We start from the raw sequence: 20,471 nt of genomic DNA, 5'->3' as shown, positions 1-20,471 counted from the left end.
TGTGGAAGACAGTGTGGTGATTCCTCAAGGACCTAGACATAGAAATTCCATTTGACCCACCAATCCCATTACTCGGTATATACCCAAAGGATTATAAATCATTCTATTATAAAGACATATGCACACATATGTTCACTGTGGCACTGTTTACAAAAGCAAAGACCTGGAACCAACCCAAATTCCCATTGATGATAGACTGGACAATAAAACTGTGGCACATATATGCCATGGAATACTATACAGCTATTAAAAATGATGAATGTGTGTCCTTTGCAGGGACATGGACGAATCTGGAAATCATCATTCTCAGCGAACTGACTCAAGAACAGAAAATCAAACACCGCAAGCTCTCACTCATAGATGAGTGTTGAACAATGAGAACACATGGACACAGAGAGAGAAGCATCACACACTGGGGTCTGTTTTGGGGGTGCTAGGAGAGGGACAGCAGGGGCTGGGGAGGTTGGGGAGAGATAACATGAGGATAAATGCCAGATATAAGTGACGGGGATGGAGGCAGCAAACCACCTTGCCATGTATGTACCTATGCAACAATCCTGCATGATCTGCACATGTACCCCAGAACCTAAAGTACAACAAACAAAAGAGCTCTTAAGACATACAAATAAGAAAGTCTAATATATTTGCAGATGGAGTCTCAATAGGGAAAACGAGAGAGAATGGAGCATAAACAGTATTTGAGGAGAATATTGTCAAGTTTTTCAAAGTGATAGAATGCCATATACCCACAGACTTAAGTACTATAAATCCTAAAGAGACAAATATAAGGCACTTCACAGTAAAACTGCTAAAAACAAGAGATAACAGAAAAATCTTATAAATAATCAGATAAAATGTGACACACTCCAAGACGTACTTCTTTCAAAAAGACACAATAACGTTACAGCTAACTTCTTGAGAGAAATAATAGAAGTCAGAAGCCAATGGATTATTATATTTAAAGTTTCCAAAAACTGAACTGCCAATCAAGAATTCTATAACCTGTAAAAATATTCTTCAAACATTTGGGGATAAACAGGACATTTCTAGATAAAGAAAATGTTACTTAAAAAAAAAATCAGCTAGGCTAGGCATAGTGGCTCAAGTGTGTAATCCCTTGATTTTGGGAGATCAAGGCAGGCAGATTGTTTGAACCCAGGGGTTCAATACCAGCCTGAGCAACACAGTGAAACTTCATCTTTACAAAAAAAAATCCTCAAGAACAGTAATTAGTCAGGTGTGGTGGCACATACCTGTAGGCCCAGGTGGGAGAATCACTTGAGCCTAGGAGGTCAAGGCTGCAGTGAGCTGTGATCACACCACTGCACTCAGCCTGGGTGACAGAGTAAAACCCTGTCTAAATTAATTAAAGTTAAAAAAATAACTAGAAGATACTATAAGTGAAATGCAAGAGATAATTTTTCAGATAGAGGAATAATGATTCCATATAAAGATAAAGATATATTTTGTAGTAGCTAGGACATCTACTAAGAGAATATTAAAAATGGATAAATAACAAATGAATAGAGGGAAAATAGTATACTCACATGAATTTTGGTTTAAAAAGATAAAGCAAAAATATAAAACTGAATACAAACTACTGAGAAAAATAGAAAACAATTACAAAGATGGTAGCAATAGGCTGGGCATGGTGGCTCATACATGTTATCCTAGCACTTTGGGAGGTCAAGGTAGGGAGATCACTGTGGCCAGGAGTTCAAGACCAGCCTGGCCAACATGACGAAACCTTTTCTCTATTAAAAACACAAAAATTAGTTGGGTATGATGGTTCACACCTGTAATCCCAGCTACTACGGAGGCTGAGGCACCAGAATTGCTTAAATCCAGGAGGTGGAGGTTGCAGTGAGCTGGGTTTGTACCACTGTACTCCAGATTGGGAGACAGAGTGAGACTCTGTCTCAAAAAAAAAAAGATAGTAGCCATAAATCCAACTTAACAGTATTAACATTAGATGTAAATGTATTAAATATTTCAACTAAGAGACTACTGTCTTGACTGGGTGCAGTAACTCACACCTGTAATCCCAGCACTTGAGAGGCTGAGGTAAGGAGATTGCTTGAGTCTGGGAGGCCAAGGTTGCAGTATTCTAGACTCCATCAAAAAAAAAAAAAAAAAAAGAAAAGAAGGAAAGAAGGAAGGAAGGAAGGAAGGAAGGAAGGAAGGAAGGAAGGAAGGAAGGAAGGAAGGAAGGAAGGAAGGAAAAATCACATGCTATTTAGAAGTGTCATATTAAATATAAGGACAATTATGGAGCCTGTAAAAGGATGGAAATAAATATAATGTACAAACACTAATCAGAATAATACTGCTAATAACAGGCAAAGTAAACCTAAAGGCAAGAAGCATTTGGAGAAATAAAAGATACATTTCAATATGTTGAAGAGTCAATTGATTAGGAATATTCTAATGTTCTAATTTTACATGAGCCTAGTAATATAGCTTAAAAATATGTATAATAAAAGGAAAACCAGATAATATCACAATCACAGCAGAGGACTTCAACATTTTTTTTTCAGGAATCAAATGAACAAGCAGGAAAAAAGTATCAGTAAAAATAATAAAAATCTAACAGTATGATTAACAATTGCTCAGAGTATGCTCTCTGACCACAGTGGAATAAAATATCTTTTTTTTAATATCCACAGTGGATAATACAAACATCTTTTTGTTGTTGATTTTATTATTGATTCCCCAAATATCTGGAAATGAATCAGTATACTTCTTCAACCCACATATAAAAGAAAAACAATGTAAATGAGAAAATATTTTAATTAAATGATTATGAAATTTGACAAATCAAAACTCATGGAGTGCAGGGAAAGCTATGCTTAAATTAGCATTAATATAGCTTTAGGTACATATATTAAAATATATTTTAAAACTATATATATTTAAAAAATATATTTAAAAATGATCTAAGTAATAATTTAAAGAAGTTAGAAAAATGACGGTAAATTAAACCCAAAGAGAGCAGAAGGCAGGAAGGCAGAAATATAATAGCAGAAATTAATAAAAGAGAAAAGAAATGTACACTAGAGAAAATCAACACAGGCAAAAATTGGTCCATTGTAAAGATGACTAAACCTTTAGTAGGATTAATTGAAAGAGAGAGACAGAGGTAAAAACCAAGAGAGAGTAAGAAAGAAAGAGAGAGAGAGATAATGCAAAAGTACATAAACATCAATTTCAGGAACGAAAAAGGGACATAACTATAGAATCTGCAGATACTAAAAAGCTCATCAGAGGGTATTATAAACAACTCTACAGCAACAGACTTGAAAATTTAAATGAAATACACAAATTCCTAGAAAAATTAACACAAGAAGAAATTTTAAAAATCTGAAGTCCTCAATCTATTAAAGAAATTGAATCTACAGCTAAAATTCTCCTAATATAAAAATATTAGGCTCAGATAGAGTTCCTGGTGAATTCATCCAAACAGCTGAAAAAGAAATGTTGTGAATCTTACATAAACTCTCGGTGATACTGGAAAGAGGGAATACCAAAACATTATAAGAAGGAAAATTACAGACCAGCTTCTCCTATGAACATATTTGAAATAGTCCTTAATAAAATAAAGAGAATTCTCACTTGACATGGTAGTCAGGGGCTATAAAATTGACGATACAAGCTGAAGTCATACAAACTGTACTTAATAATCAATGGGAAAACTGCAATTCTTTTTTCGTGACCTTCACAAAATTTTGGTCAAAACATTAACAACTCTTTTATTGTCTATCATAAATATTTAGGAAAAAATTAAAACTAGTAAAAGTAATAATTAATATGCTGTGGCTTATAACATTTAATACATTGAGATAAAAGGTTTTGTTTCTTTCTTAAAAAAAAAAAACTTATCAAGAGTTTTCAGAGGAGTATTTGCTTCCTTTTAGTCCTGTAACTGTGAAATGAAGTGAGCATCTTTTCCATTCCTTGGTAAGTTGTCATATTCCTAAGTTTAAGTTAGATTCACTTCTAACATTTTATCCTTTGCACTTGCAATGTTGTGAAATATCTGAGTGTTCCTTTAATGTGAAGGATTTTTTTTTTTCAGCATCACTTTCTGTGGAACATCTTCATGCTGTTCATCACAACTCCTTTCTTCATTTATGTCAATGAACTTGTTGTCACTAAGTTCCCTGGTTGCATGTCTAGAATCTTGAATGGAGGCAAGGTCAGCATTTCTATGGTTGGCTATTTTTCCTTAGAATATGTTTACATTCTGTTAGAATTTCACTCTAGTATTATTCCTTTCTTTCTTTGCTGTACTTTCAAATTTGCTGGCCAATGCCCTCTCTGGAGTGTCCAGTTTTGTAAAATGTTATGTGGGTTTATTATTGGGTGACAAGCAGCCTACATATACACTTGACTATTTACTTGACTGTCATGTTGTCAAAGTGTGAACTGAACAACACTGATTGGTCGATGCTGTGACCAATAACCAAGAGACTTTGAAGAGGTAATGCTATTGTTCCCTGATGATGACGAGAGCTGTTATTTATGTGATGATTTGTAGACTAAAGAGCCAGTGCTTTGTGCAATCAATCATTCACAGTTAAAGTAGCTTGGTAAATGAAGCCTGACTATATTCTTAGGAGACTGATGTGATTTAACTAAATGATGGTAACTGAAATTCGTTCATATTAGAAGCGTGCAAAGTGAGCCCTACCTACACAAGTAAAGACAGTGGTTCTTTCTTGAGCTGGGTGCTGGTACATAGATGTTTGTGTTTTCAAATTCATTGAGCAATACAGTATCATTTTTACATTTTCCAAATTTATGATATATTTCAATTAAAAATTTCCTTGGAAACCATTTTAATATAACTTAGCACATTAAAAGAATAAAAGAGAAAATTCGCATGACCATCTCTATACAAGCAGAAAAAGCATTTGATAAAATTCAGTAACATTCTCAAAAAAAAAAAAAAAAAACTTAAACGGAGGCAATTTCCTAAATCTACTACAAAAAACTACATCAAGCATTATAAAAAAACTACATCAAGTGTCAATTAGGTATTAAAGAATACCTAAATAAATGGAAGGATGATCATGTTCATGAATTAGAAGATGACAATTCACCTGAGATAAATCTATACATTCAATGCAATTCTAATTAAAATCAGAGTAGTTTGTATCATGTGTGTGTGTAAGTGGACAAGCTGATAAGAAATGTAAAAGAACAAAAATAGTTAGGGAAACCTCAAAGATAAAGGACAAAAGTGGAGGAGCGACATTCTTAGCCATCAGAATTTACTATTTAAGTTATGGTAATTAAGACATCATAGGATTGGCACAAGAATAGCCAAGTAAAACAATGTAACAGAACAGAGTCCAGAAACAGACCCACACATATTTGGTTACTTGATTTATGACAAGTAGGCACTACTTGCGCTACTACTGAGCAATAGGGAAATGACTTTTTAATAAATGGTGCTGGGTCAACTGAATATTCACAGAAAAAAGTGAATCTTCACCCTTATGTTAAACCATGAGTAAAATCAGTTTCAAATACATGGTAGATCTAAGTGTGAAAGATAAAAATAATAAATATTCTAGAATAAAAAAACAGCAAAATATCCCCATGAATATGTTGTTGACAAAAATTGTAAATAGTACTCTAAAAGCATTAATCAAAATAGAGAGAACTGATGGACTATATTAAAATCTGAAATTTTCATTCATCGCAAAGCACCATTAAGAGAGTGAAAAGGCAAATGACAGACTGGAGTAGATATGTGTGATACTTCTATACAACGGTGAATTCATATAATGATACAAAGAACTCCTACATACCAGTAAGAAAAAGACAATGGAAAAACAAATGGGAAAGATACTTCATAAAAGAGGATGTTCAAATAGCCAATAAACATGAAAATATGTTTAAGCTCATTAGGCCTCAGGGAAACCAAAATTAAAGCATAATTAAATACCACTGTAAGCCCAAAAGAATGGCGACAATGAAAGAGACTGGCAAATAGTAACTACTGGCAAAGATGTAGAGCACCTGCAATTTCCATACTGTGCTGGTAGGAACGTCCTGGAACGTAGAACCATTTTGTAAATGTATTTGACACTAGCTCCTGAAGTTGAATTTATACAAACTCAACTGCCTAGAAATTCCCCTCATATATATTTACCCTACAAAAATGGATACACATATCTACCAAATCACATACTAGAATGTTCCTAGTGGAAAGCCTGCAAAATTGAAACCAACCAACCTTAAAACGGATAAACTATAGTGTCTTCACAAAATTGAATACTAGGTAGCAATGAGAATAAGCAAGCTATGATTTGAATGACTATTATGAACAATGTTAGCAAAAGAAGTCAGAGATAAAAGTGTACATAACATACGATTCCATTTATAAAATTTTGGAAACAGTAAAAGTAACTGAGAGTGAGCAAAATCAGAACAGTTACCCTGGTAAAGGAATGATAGGAGTTGGGAGCACGTGGTGAACCTCTGGTTAGGTTAGTTTCTTGACCGTAGTAATGATTAAATGGGTCCGATCTCTGTGTACTTGGCTGAAATTTTTACTTGAAATGGAAAGAACTCAGAAGATGCATATGTACTGAAGTAGAAAGGTAACCACAATATATCAGTAAGTGAGGTGGGAAACAGCTAATTGTAGATCACTGAATATAATATGATTCTGCACTGGTTAAAAAAATGTGAATTATTATATCCAAAATAAATCCATTAAGGATTTATTAACAATGCTTATCTCTTCGAAGTTTTACTTTTCATTTTATGAAATTTCATTGTTGTTGTTTTAAAATGAGCATTAGTTATAGGTTTGAGACCAAAATAATAAATATTAAAAAGAAACAACTTTCTAGCTGAACTTCTACAATTCCAAAGGTGTCTCACAGGCAGTGGCCATGAGAGTGATATCTCTTTGAGGGACCAAGGAGTGTCTAACGGAGGAGAGGACAGAGCACCTGGACGGGCAGAGCCTTCCTCATGAATGTGAATGCACTTTAATTTGCCTCCCTCAGCTTGTGCTCAGGGAGCAAGTTCTGTCTCATTCTCTAAGCAAAGGAACAACCCAAAAGGCACAGAGGCCCAGCTCTGTCCTGGAGAAGGGACTTGTGGTGTCGCCAAACACATAAACTCTACGTTCATGCATTGTTTTACTTCAGAAAAGGCACAAAGAATAATTACCACTTGTCAGGTCATAGGAGTAACACTCAATAAGCTTACCTGTACACCTTAGATTAGTAAAATAAATTCCAACCTATTCCTGTTATGCACAACCAAACAACCTTCTAACATAATCATGCTTTCCTCAACCGATTTTTATCATTACAAAGTAATTAAAATTTCTAATAATCCAATCTTCTGTTTACATATTGTTGTTGTTATATATGCTTACATGTTGATAAAAAAGGTTCAGTAGCTAAGAATTATACTTGAAAATAATGGGTAGTCTTTAAAATATTTTCATTATATATGCCAAGCCTATATATGGTGAATAAAGACCTTTTTCAAGTAAAAATGGAAAACATGCCCAAGAAAAAAACAGAATCTGTGTGTGCATCTACATGTGTGTATACAATTTCCAAAAATCCAGTGTATACAACCTCCCCTCATAGAAAAAATAGAGAACAAATTTTAGCCCATTTTCATTAAAAAATAAAAGACTCCTGGCCAGATGGAGTGACTCACACTTGTTATTCCAGCACATTTCAGGAGGCCAAGGTGGGCGGATCATGAGGTCAGGAGTTCAAGACCAGCCTGGCTAACAGAGTATAACCCTGTCCCTACTAAAACTACAAAAATTAGCTGGGCATGGTGGCATGCACCTATAATCCCAGCTACTTGGGAGGCTGAGTCAGGAGAATTGCTTGAGCCCAGGGGGTGGAGGTTGCAGTGAGTCAAGATTATGTCACTGCACTCCAGCTTGGATGACAGAGAGACACTTTGTCTCAATAATAAATTAAATAAATAAATAACTCCTGACGAATGAAGAAGTCACTCATTCAAATCAATGCCCAGAACTGAAAAAAAAAAAAAGGAAACTGGCCGGGTGTAGTGGCTCACACCTGTAATCCCAGCATCATTATGGGAGGCTGAGGCAGGTGGATCACCTGAGCTCAAGAATTCTAGACCAGCCTGGGCAACACAGTGAAACACCATCTATACTAAATTACAAAAAATTAGCTGGGCATGGTGGCATATGCCTGTAATTGTAGCTACTCAGGAGGCTGAAACAGGAGAATCACTTGAACCTGGAGGCAGAGGTTGCAGTAAGCCGAGATTGGGCCATTGCAAATCAACCTGGGTGACAGAGCGAGACTATCTTCAAAAAAAACAGAAAAGAAATGGAAGGGCATGAATACTAGACATAATGCTCAGATTTATAGGCTTAAGAAAAATAAAACATTAAATAATCATTTAATATGACCATAAGAACATATTTATTTTCATTATTTTTCTCATCCAGGTTAGAACCAAAGCACATGAGATTTATAATAGTGGGGATTAGTCCGACAGTTCAGCAGTTCCCAGCCTTCTGTGGCACCAGGAACTGGTTTCGGGGAAGACAATTTTTTTCCAGACTGGGGGTGGGGGATGGTTTCTGGAGGATTCAAGTGCGTTACATTTATTGTGCACTTTATTTCTATTATCATTACATTGTAATAGATAATGAAATAATTATACAACTTACCATCAGTAGAATCAGTGGGAGCCCTGAGCTTGTTTTCCTGCAACTAGACAGTCCCATTTGGGGGTGATGGGAGACAGTGGCAGATCATCAGGCAATAGATTCTCATAAGCAGTGCGCAACCTAGATCCCTCACATGTGCAGGTCGCAATAGTGTTTGTGCTCCTATGGGAATCATGCTGCAGCTGATCTGACAGGAGGCGGAGCTCAGGTGGTAATGTGAGTGACAGAGAGCAGCTGTAAATACAGATGAAGCTTTGCTCCCTTGCCTGTACTCTGCTCACCTTCTGCTGTGCAGCCCAGTGCCTAACAGGCCACAGACGGGTCCATGGCCTATGTGTGGGGGACCCCAAACATACAAAAAAGAGGCACTTTGGGTGACAAAAGGCTAGACTAGAAAGCAGGCGCTAACCACAGCCTGCCAATTTCCATGGGATGAAATGGACCCTACTTGCATTTCCCCAACACACAGTGGTCTGTGTGATCAACTTAGGGTAGACTGCTCCTCCCACTGCATGTTCTTCAGACATAAATGCCACATCTGATAGCACAGACCTCCGCTGTGAGGAAACGGATATGTTTAAATTAAAGAGCACAGTAAATGCATGAATAAATAAAAGCGTATGGGTATAAACGTCTTATACATGATGCAGAGAAGAACAAGTGCATTCTGAGCAACTTGGAAGAGATTTCATCTTTCACAGTGTGCGAATGCATTTTGCTATGACATTTTCTATTTTTGTAGGGATGATCTTCATTACTACATTTACGATAAGAACTACAAAATTTTGTATCTGTTTGAACAAGAACATATACATAATTACTCTGTGGAGATATTTTCAAAAGTGTCAAACTATGAATTAAAACACTGTCACATTTTTTAAGGCTTCTTACATGGTTCCAAAACATGTCGTTTACAGTATGAAGGCTTGGTAAGACGGATGAGAACATTTGTATGGAACAGTTTCTAAAATATCAGTGATTTATTTTATTTAAAGTAAGCTTGAGCTCTGGTTATGTTAGATAGAAATTCTTCTGATGAGGGGGAAACATGTAGCTGCACAATGAATCCAAAGTAATTCAACTGCCCTCTCTCTTCTGAGGAAAAGGCTTTGCGTGGCCAAGATGAAATCCAGGTTTTCCAACACAAGCAAGAGCTCTATCTCTGTCTGCGGTGGGCAGCTCAGCACTGCTCAAAGACCTGGCCCTTTTGTTCAATGACTGCTAAGCGCCCTCTCTTTCTCTTAAGTCCAATAGGTAACTGGAAATGGCGCAGTCCAGCACAGTGTGCTAATTCACTGGACTTCCACCAGGTCAGCAGAAAGCTCAGCAATGTTCCTTTCCTCTAGAAGGCAGACAGATCTCCTGCATCTTCTGGGAGATACAAATGTACAGAGCTACCAAGGATGCAGGTGGGATACTGGCAAGAAATTATCAATGTTTACATCTGACTAAATCAAAACACAGCCCAGGGGAAACTGATTCCTTAGCTTGCTACAATATAATCTAACCTCAAAATTCTGTCTATATTGAGCCTTCATTGGAAAGAAACATAACTAAAAGAACACATGCAATTCTTCTTCCTAGACTCCAATGGATTCCTCAGCTCTGATGGTTCAACTTTTTGCCCAATACCCTTCTAGCCTTTCTTATTAATGAGGTGCATCTAACAGTCTCCCACCTTATCAAGTACAGTGAGACACACCTGGTTTCCCTCCATGGCCTCTACAGATGGCAGAGGGGGATTCAACTGAAACTAACTTCTGTAGGGTTACATTTTTCCTATCAGGGACCATAGAGAGGATAGAGTCCAGACCTTTCCTTTTAGAAGGAGAAAATTAAGATTTGAGTTAGTGCAGTGATGGGACTCATTCATAGGGCAGGAACTAGAACCCAAGTCTCTTTTGACTTCTGGTCAGGCTTTTTCCACCATTCCCTGCTGGAAGGATAAAACCAAACAAACAAACAAGACATTCTGCATAACAAAAAGTATATTCTGTGTTTTTGCTAGTGTTGTTTTTTTTTTTTTTTTTTTTTTTTTACCTCTGAAGAGATTATCCAAGTCAATATCTTCTTTTCCTTTGATTTTCAAACACTTTGCCTGCTGTACAAGTCTGGGCAAAGAACAGAAATAAAATCTAGATTCATTATCCTGTGAGGTAGGAATAAATCATGATAGCAGCACAAATTTAAATAGAAACCGCAGGATAAACAATAGTGAATTGGCAGGTGTTTTGCTGCACAGAGCCCTGTTAGAATTTTCTTCAGTTTAAGATTTTAAAAACACACTTCTGTTCAGAAACTCTGACTTCGAACCCTGATATTTAAAAGGCTTTCCCCCTCTCATTCTATTACAGCAAAAAGTTCCTAAAACTCTCTGGAGAATAATCTCTTCAGATTCTGAGAAGGAGCTAGCAGGATGGTGGGTGATGGGATGGTCGGTGAGTAAATAATAATTGCCGCTGACGATTTTAGGGCTCATTATTTTAATCAGAAGATTATAGACACTGTGCTCAAACAACTGTATAAAGTAATTTAGTTACACTGCTGAATGTCAGGGAATTAATTAACTTTTAAAATGCTACAGTATGTAGTACGGCCTAATTTTGTCATTCTTTCATCATGGAACTTCATTAAAACTTGAGGCTCACACTTTATAATGAATATGGAAGTTTCTACAATAAAACTTTTCCAGGGTTGCTAATTAGCCAGTAATTAATTTTAGGCAGTATAGGCTTGTGAGATAATCAAGTAATTTATTTGTACATATTTATGACTTCAATAAAAATTTTTATCTTGCTTTACACATGTATTTTCTTACTATATTTGAATGGCAAGCCTCTCATCTTATTTTCACTTACAAGCCTTCGAGGTGGTCATGGAAGTACTGTTTTAATTTCTGTGTTAGATGAGGAAACGGATTCAGTTACCAAAACCCTACATAGAAACAAGATAATTTTATCTATATGTTTATTTGTATGTTTACAAAAGTGTATCCTGGCAGAAACATGCTATCAGTTAGATATGTCTCAATCATCAAGACTTTTTATCAAAAAGGCAAGAAATTGAGAAAATTTCTATGGAACCCTCAACTTCGAACTTTACCATAGGTCCTCCAAGGCTGCTATGGAGCATACTAAACACATGTACTTAAATCACCTGGGGGGGCAATGCAGAGACAGTACATAAGGCGTGAGAAAACCTGGGTTCATGCCTAGGAAGGAGACCCTAGGTTTGTGATCCAGAGTGAATATTTAAATGCTCAGTCTTAGCTTCTAATCTGTTAAATGGGCACAGTACTTGCCTCACTGGGTTGTTCAGAGTAAATAGTGAAATCACATGTTAAAAACCAGTGTAAAAATGCTTATGCATCATGGACATGCATAAAAATGTGTATACTATTCTCATTGATTCAGTATGTGTAATTTTCATTATATTCAACATATGTATCATCAGGATTTGTTTACATTTTTTTTCCTGTATCATGCTTTGATATGCATATTCTTGTAGAAGAGAATATAAACTGTAGAAATGTGGCTTAAATGTAAGCACTGAGTTTCTGATAGAGAAACTCAGGCACTAAGTAGTGCAGTGTAGCCATTTTGCAAAGAATAATTTGGAGCGGGGGAAAGAACAATTTTAGCTCTGCTTACATGTTTTTGGGCAAATCTGTAGGTACTTTCCCTTCAATTTTACCAATTTTATGAAACTTCAAGTTGATTTTCAAGCCATCTTAAAGCACCCTTCTGCAATATATGCTAATCAAGATCTTGCTTCTATCTTACAACGTTAAAAAGTAGAAGCCAGTCTGTCACATGTAAAACTTCGATGGGTATTTTAAAAAACATTTTAAAATAAATAAATTTGTTGAGTTTTTTTTAAATGTGAAATACTGTAATTAATCATATTTCAGTACAGGCTTGCTTTCAAATGATTACATCACTGGGGAGCTACGCCAAGCCAAACGCTGAGCAGTTCAGATTCAGTTAGCATTTCCTAGGAACTCCCCGGAGGTAGGTGCCTACTAAGGACTCCTAGCCTTTTCATTTCACATTGCATTCTCTATGAGGTTGGGACAGCACTCTTGTTTTACAAGTTGAGAGACTGAGCTCAGAAACATTCAACAACCTGCTCCACCTTGGACACACAATGGGTCGATAATGGAGTCAAAATTAGGTCTTAATGGAGCCAAAATGAAGTTCAATCTCAAGTTTTTGGACTCCAAATCCAGGTTTCCTTCTGATTTGATCATCACCTTCCAATAATGTAGGGTTTACTGATTATTTATGGAAGGCATGGATAAAGGGCCAGTGGGATCTTCAGAGAATGGAGACGGGGGTGACTGATGGGTTTCTAAAGGTCTACAGACTTAAGGTTGAATAGAATGAGCATAAGCAACGTGGGAGGGGGAAGTGTTTTGAGAACCTGAATAAGCTAATTGACTTATGTGGCTGAAGCACCATGAGAGGAAAGGCAGCTTGACAGAACAAGCTGAAGCCAGCCATGGAGGGTCTTACATGGGTTCTCGAGGATGTGGGCTTCATCTTGTGGGCAGTAGGAAAAGTCACAGAGGAGTGTGCATCTCAAAAGAATCCACTGCATACAGCCAGTAGACATGTTTGGAAATGACTAATCAAGTCAGGAGCCAAAGATTAGTATTTCATTTGTGTTTTAGTTAAAACAGTCTCTGCCTCAATCTCCAGGGATGTACTACCATTTCACCAATTATTCCTCCCCAAGCCTGGCCCATAGCTTTTATATAGTCATAATAGCTCCAGGCATCCTAAACAATCTTCCAAGTATTTTATTAATAACATTGCTGTTGCTGTGGCAAGTGTCAAGAGACCTGTGTATCTGCTTATACCTGATTGATTTTATAAAGAGGTGCACATGACCTAAAGGCAAAAGCTGTCACTGTCACCCAAGAGTCTCTGATATCCATGGTTTTTCAAAGTGCTCTTTATTTAGGATTTTCTACTTCCAGTTAGACGAAGGGACCTGCATATTCTCTGACCCACTTTCTTTTTTTTTTTAGACAGAGTTTCGCTCTTGTTGCCCAGGGTGGAGTGCAATAGCACAATCTCAGCTCACTGCAACCTCCACCTCCTGGATTCAAGCAACTCTCCTGCCTCAGTCCCCTAAGTAGCTGGAATTACAGGCATGTGCCATCACACTTGGCTATATATTTTTTTTTTTTTTGTATTTGGTAGAGATGGAAATTCACTGCGTTAGTCAGGCTGGTCTCAAACTCCCGGCCTCAGGTGATCCACTCGCCTTAGCCCCAAAGTGCTGGGATTACAGGCATGCACCACTGTGCCCGGCCCCCTCTGACCCTCTTTCTAGGCTTCCATTCCCCTTAACAAGACAATACTAGTGTCTATCATTTCTGTGCTGATTAAGTGCTAGGCCCTGAACTAGACGCCTAACATGAAGGAGGAAATATTAATCTTCTATTTATGTATTCAAAAAGACAGGTTAGGAAGCTTGCTCAAAGTCGCATAATAAGTAGAAAAACTAGGATTTGAATTTAGTTCCTGTTAGTCTAACTGCACCTACACACCTTCTAGAATGATAGTTAGTCAAATCCTGCCCATTGCTTCTTTTTGTAAACAAAGTTTCACAAGAACACAGCCACACTCACTCCTTTACTTACTCTCTAGGGCTGCTTTCACTGTGATGGTTGAATTGACTAGTTGTAGCAGAGACCCTATAGCTGGCCACACCTAAAATATTTACCATCTGGCTCTTTACAAAAATAAAGCTCAGGGGAGGGGGAGGGGGAGGGGGAGGGGGAGGGGGGAGGGGGGAGGGGGAGGGGGAGGAGGAGGAGGAGGAGGAGGGGGGGGAGGAGAAGGAGGAGGAGGAGGAGGAGGAGGGGGAGGAGAAGGAGGAGGAGGAGGAGGAGGAGGGGGAGGAGAAGGAGGAGGAGGAGGAGGAGGAGGAGGAGGAGGAGGAGGAGGAAGAAAAAGTCCATAACTTCAAAAACACACACAAAGCATGTGATTGTCTTATCTGGGAAGCTGCTCCCCAAATTGCCACAATAACTGTGTTTAGTTATAACTTAAGGCTTAAAAGGCAGACACTGGGCTCTGACTTTTTAGGCAAATTCTCGAAACTCAATTGACATTTCTCTGAGGTTTTCCTGCCTGCAGGTGTTGCATTCAGCCAAGATGGTTTCTACCACCAAAAGATTCATAACCTATTAGGGGATGCAGACTTGTACAAGGGCAGATTCTGCACAAAGTAGACCCAGAAAGGGCTACATCAGAGAGACAGAGAATGTGCTATGTGATCATACAGCAGGAGGACATTTTCTGCATACAAGGTGGGAGATATTAGAGAAAGACTTCAGGAGAAGAGTTTGAACTTGGCCTCAAAACAAATTTTATCATAGGAAACGCAGAGAGGGCCACTGCAGGTGGAGGGTGGGTGGGGTGCGGATAATTAGTGATGGGATGTGGTATGTGATGAGGTAAGATGTGGAGCTGGGACAACTTATAGGGCCTGCACAAGCTTTCTGTGTTCCCATGCATGTGTGTAGGTTTGAATATGTGAATTTATTTACTCACAGTCAAGCAAAATGGACCAAGGACCTGTGAGATTCTGTCTATCTGAAGGATTCATACAATATGCTGAGTTTATACATAAGAAGTAATGAACCCTTTTAAAATATGGCAGTAAAAATCATCAGCAAATAATAAGATCTATAATATCCATATGAAAATGTTTACTGCAGCATTATTTACAAGAGGAGAAATACTGGAAACCATGGTTGTTAGGGGAATGGTTGAATGAGTTATGGTATGCCTACACTATGGAATACGATGCAGTTGTTAAAAATAATGCATTGGGTCTTTTGTGTTGATATGGTAATTTATCCATGAAGTATTGTTAAATGAAATAAAACACATTTCATTCATAAAATGTTAATATAAATCATTTTAAAAGAGTGAATATATATTGATATGGTTAGACTTTGCTTTCCCACCCAAATCTCATCTTGAATTGTAATCCTCATAATCCCCATGTGTCAAGGGAGAGACCAGGTGCAGGTAACTAAATCACGGGGGCAGTTTCTGCATGCTGTTCACGTGAGTCCTCATAAGATCTGATGGTTTTATTAGTGTTTGGTAGTTCCTCTTATGTTCATTCTCCTTCCTGCCACCCTGTGAAGAAGGTGCCTTGCTTCCTCTTTGCCTTCCACCATGATTGTGAGTTTTCTGAGGCCTCTCCAGCCATGCTGAACTGTGAGTCAATTAAACTTTTTTCCTTTATCAATTACCCAGTCTCAGGCAGTTCTTTATAACAAGATGAAAATAGACTAATACATCCACATGTGCATACACAAACACCAAAAAGGTATAGAGAGCAGGTGGCAGTTTGTTAACCCTAGTGACCTAAGCATGCAGCATCAGAGTTAGGAGTGAAGAATGAGAAATTCTTAATTTCTTAAAACTTTTACATTACTGGAATTATTAAGGTGGACATATTCTTACATTTTCCCAAACCTCTATATGTTATGCTGTTTGATAGAAAAAAGTGTAGCTATTATTCATGTTTTTAATTTTTTCTTTCTACTCAACTGTATTTTTTCTTTTCCCATAATAAGTAAGTACTGCCATAATAATGAGAAAAAATATCATGTTGAAGTCCCAACTTTACTCTTTACGATGAATGAGCAATAATTATTTTAAAGCCAGGTTAAGTATATAGATAAGAAAATTGCTTGCTGGCGCTCAGGCAGCAAGGTTTTGTTTTTCTGGGGTGCGGGAACACTAATATTTCCTCTATGCAAGGCGCTCTGGACACACTGTTCTGTGGCATTTAGTCACCAAGAGCCTGAGCCAAGGCAGGATTCCAGAAACCCAGAGATTTAGAATAAATTTTAAAATTCGGTATGAGAATCAGCTCAGAAAAATAATTTGAAGACCTAGCGAGGCATCCATGGGTTATTTAATACTGTTTCAGCATAACTGTACATTCATTTAGGAAACATGGGACTGGAGTGAGGTGCCCACGAAGTGAGGCAGGTGGAGCCTGGCAAGGGCTGGGCCTTTCCATCTCATCCCAGATCCTCTCCATGCTCCTGAGCTGATCTAGGCATGACCCATTTCATTTTCAACCTGCACAATATTCAACAGAACCCTTTTTTCCCTTCATGGCCGAGCCCTTTACCCTAGGTGATTACCAAAAACCTTCGAGCATCACCCTTTCTACTCTGTGTTACTTCCCTATGGCACCTGTCACCATCTGTGATTTTCTTTTCATTAATGGTTTGCTTTCTTTCTTCCTCCTCTATCTCCCCCACCTGCAAATCGGCTCCATACAAAGATGAAACTGTTTTGTTCATCTCCACGTCCCTACCACTTGGCAACAGCAGCAGTTCCACAAATATTTGCTGAATGAATGAATACTGATGCTGTGAGCAAGTGAGCATGCCTACTGCCAAGTCTGCACAAACAAGAGCCATCCCACCTGAGTTCTAATCCTTGTCCTGCCACTTACTAGTTGGGTGATTTTCTTATCACCAAGGAAAAGCTTGATAAGAACAAGGATTGTTGTCTGTTTTATTCACTGCTGTATCACTGGAGTTTGGAACAGTATTTTCTAAATATTTATTCAACAGATAAATGTTGAATGAATGAATATGTCTAATTTCAGGACCTGGCTGTGGTGGTGGTAATGAATTCAGCAAGGTAAATGTTAGTCAGCTCTCTATATACCGAAACCGAATTTCAACCTGACTGCATCTTAATTCTGGGTCAGGTGGTGGTATGAAAATAGTAAGGAGAGTGATGACCTGGGTGTCAGAGGCTCGAAGGGCCACCGACAAGTATGCTGATAAAATAGCAGAATTCTTTGGCATTGATACCCTTGTCTCAACATTGGAGAATTTGAATGACTCTCCTGAGTCCTTTCCCGCTGTAGAGCTCCTAAGCTGTCATGCCTGGCTAGTGGTTCCTCAGAGTCTGATTGGAGGTAGGGGGCCAGAGGGGGCTTCTCTGAAAGGCCTTGGGGTTTCCTGTCCAGCCAAAACCCCCTAAAGGGCAAGAAGGACTGTAGCTTGTCATGGTATTTTGAACACTGCTTACTTGACTAAGGGGCTTAATTTAGTTACAGATGCTGAGCATTATCTCAGAATAAGTAAAGGTCTAAATTCCTATGCTTGGTGTTGAGGTGTGTGTTGTACACACCACTAGAACTGGTCCAACTGCAAGACTTTAAAATCAATGATTTTCATAAAAATGAAAAAAGATATGGAATGATTATTTCAATAGTCTCTCCTATGTGCCAGGCCCATTCATGTATCTATGTCTATATCTACCTATAGCTATATTCCTATATTCAAAATCTTATATATGCCTCACATTTATGACCATTTCAAAGGTGAAGGAATTGAGACTCTAAGAGAAAAACAAATGTATATAATGAAATCAATCAACTTAGGTACACTAAATACCTATAATGGGAACCATAATGAAGAAAAAGCAAAAAGATAAATTGGTTCTTCCCTTTTTTTTTTAAGAAGACACAGCATACACACAACAAAGTATTAAAAAGGTACATGCAGACACACAAGTAAGTTGCTGACGTGTGGTGTAGACCAAAAGGACAGAGGAAAGCTGAGAGCAGGGAAGGGACTGGCTAGATGCAACTCAGCCTCTCAGGGCTGGCCACTGTCCTTGGCACCTAGTAGGTTACTCAACATTTAGTTGAGTAGGCACTCAACTATTTAAATTGTTGAGTGCCTACTATGTGTCAGGTATTACACGAAGTATGAGAAATACAGAGACAAATAAAACACAATCTCCAACTTCAAGAAGTTCTTAAAGGTTGGAACTGCCACAGAAAACTCCAAGAGAGAGGTGAGCCATGGGCAAGGAAGGGGATGTAGGCAGGCATAAAGGAGGTACCAAGAAAGGAAACAAAGGCACAAGGGCAGGAACGAAACAATACTGCAGGCCATGATGAAGAGTGAGTGGGCCACTGAGGAGATGCTACCTCCCAAAGCAAAGAATTGAGAGAAAGTGAAAGTGAGCGGTGAGAAAGTGAAAGTAAGAAGCCAGAGAAAAGGCTGGTGGATTAAAGAACCTATTTACTCACTTGGAAGGTGAATGTGTGGGACATCCGACTAACATTGTTATAATTCTGAGGATGGATGTCATAGAAGGTATTTATACCGCAGCTAATTTGCCTAGTGGAAATAAACCAGTTGGCTCATGGCTGTGCAGCTTATCATCAAGATTATTAAGGAACTATTCGACTACATGCCATTCTTTCTGATTACCACAATTTTCCCCAGGCATTTTTATACCAATATTGGTCTTCAAAAGGTGCATGACATTTATAATATGGCACACATCAGGAAAAACAAAGTAAGCTTTATTGTGCATTTTCTTAGATTTTCTTAATAGTAATGATAGAATATGACAGTATTTTAACGAATGGTGGTGCTATCAATTGTGTGAATTAGAATATATTAAACAATGCTTCTGGGAGGCAAAGGAGGTTATTAAAGAATACTTAGGCAGGGTAAAAAAAAAAAGCCTGAAAAAAAATGTTCCCCTGGGCCTGGGGAAACCAGCTAATAGATAATATGGGGAGTAGATGGGAGCTGCATTCCAAAGTAATTTTCCTTATGACTGAAAATGTTTTAATGACTAATTTTATTCTCTTGTTGCAGGTAGAAGCCTTTAGTATATTATAATCAAATGTGCTCAACATGGACATTTTGTATTATATATAGTACAAATAAGAACCAACAGTTTGGGGAAAACAGGGTAAGATTCTTCCCTTTAGTAGTTCTATTTTTATAAAATAAACAGATGCATTACAAGGTGACTCTGAGAATCCTAGACATCAGTAGAAATAGACTAAATATGAACCTGGCTGGGCCTCTCCAAAGCCTTAAGCTGTCATTCTTTTACTAGTCTAACGTAGTTGAATTGCACGTGGTTTTTTTTTTTTTGACTTATCATCTGCATGATCTGAGACACTGCCTAACCTCTCTGAATTTTTAGGTGCCTATGTCATAAAATCTGAATAAGAAAACTTACCATATACAGGGTGGATGAAATGAAATTAACACTATGATGTATATAAATTGTATAGCATAACACTTTGCAGCCCCCAAGTAAGGATGGGCTATTAATAGTAGATAGTTATTATCACTGATATTTCTGCAATATGATTATTAATTTACTGTACTAGAAATATGCTGGATTTAGTCAGAAGCCCTATGTTTCAGTCCCAGATAAGCTTACCAGCTTACTATTTCCTCATCTATAAATGGCAATATTATGATGATAATAATGTCTGCTTTGCCTAAATCACAAAATTATGGGAGGCTCCAAAGGTAATGTATGTGCAAACTGTACATGGTTAAATGAATTAAGGTAATTTCTCCTCTACTGTATATATCCAAATGAAAGAAACTCAAGTGTAAAGCCATTTGCCTTTAGTGCACCATGAATATAATACTATTCACTCTATTAGCACAAATAAAAAAGGAATATATTCAGTTTTTCAGTAATGGTGACTTACTCTCATATTCTGAGTATGACTCTTTACAGTTAATATTACATCTGTATCTTACTGTTATAAAGTATAAACAACTAGCAGTACATATACAAATCTCTCAAAATTAAAACATGACTACTAAAAATGTAAATATAAACAGACTATTTCTACCACTAAATCAGGTAGTAGAGTCATACATTTACTACTTATAACCCCAATACAAAGATAATCCAAGAGCAAACATGTTGTTTAAAAA

General features: G+C 37.6%; 1 protein-coding gene across 20 annotated transcripts in view; it reads right to left on the bottom strand.

Moving 5' to 3' along the window:
• The window catches only part of L3MBTL4 (L3MBTL histone methyl-lysine binding protein 4), a 464,367-nt gene that overhangs the window by 123,573 nt on the left and 320,323 nt on the right, over positions 1–20,471 (bottom strand). For 17 of the 20 annotated variants that reach the window (XM_078347776.1, XM_078347774.1, XM_035270604.3 and 14 more), the window contains one exon: positions 10,739–10,809. The exons of the other annotated variants lie outside the window; for them this stretch is intronic. In XM_078347776.1, the coding sequence (XP_078203902.1) occupies positions 10,739–10,809 (71 nt within the window). The remainder of the gene's footprint in view (positions 1–10,738; positions 10,810–20,471) is intronic. 20 annotated transcript variants of the gene reach the window in all.

Source organism: Callithrix jacchus, chromosome 13 (genome assembly GCF_049354715.1).
Source record: "Callithrix jacchus isolate 240 chromosome 13, calJac240_pri, whole genome shotgun sequence".
NCBI classification, from domain to species: Eukaryota; Metazoa; Chordata; class Mammalia; order Primates; family Cebidae; genus Callithrix; species Callithrix jacchus.
Note: the sequence above shows the minus strand (reverse complement) of the source record. Positions and strands in the feature narration are given on the sequence as shown.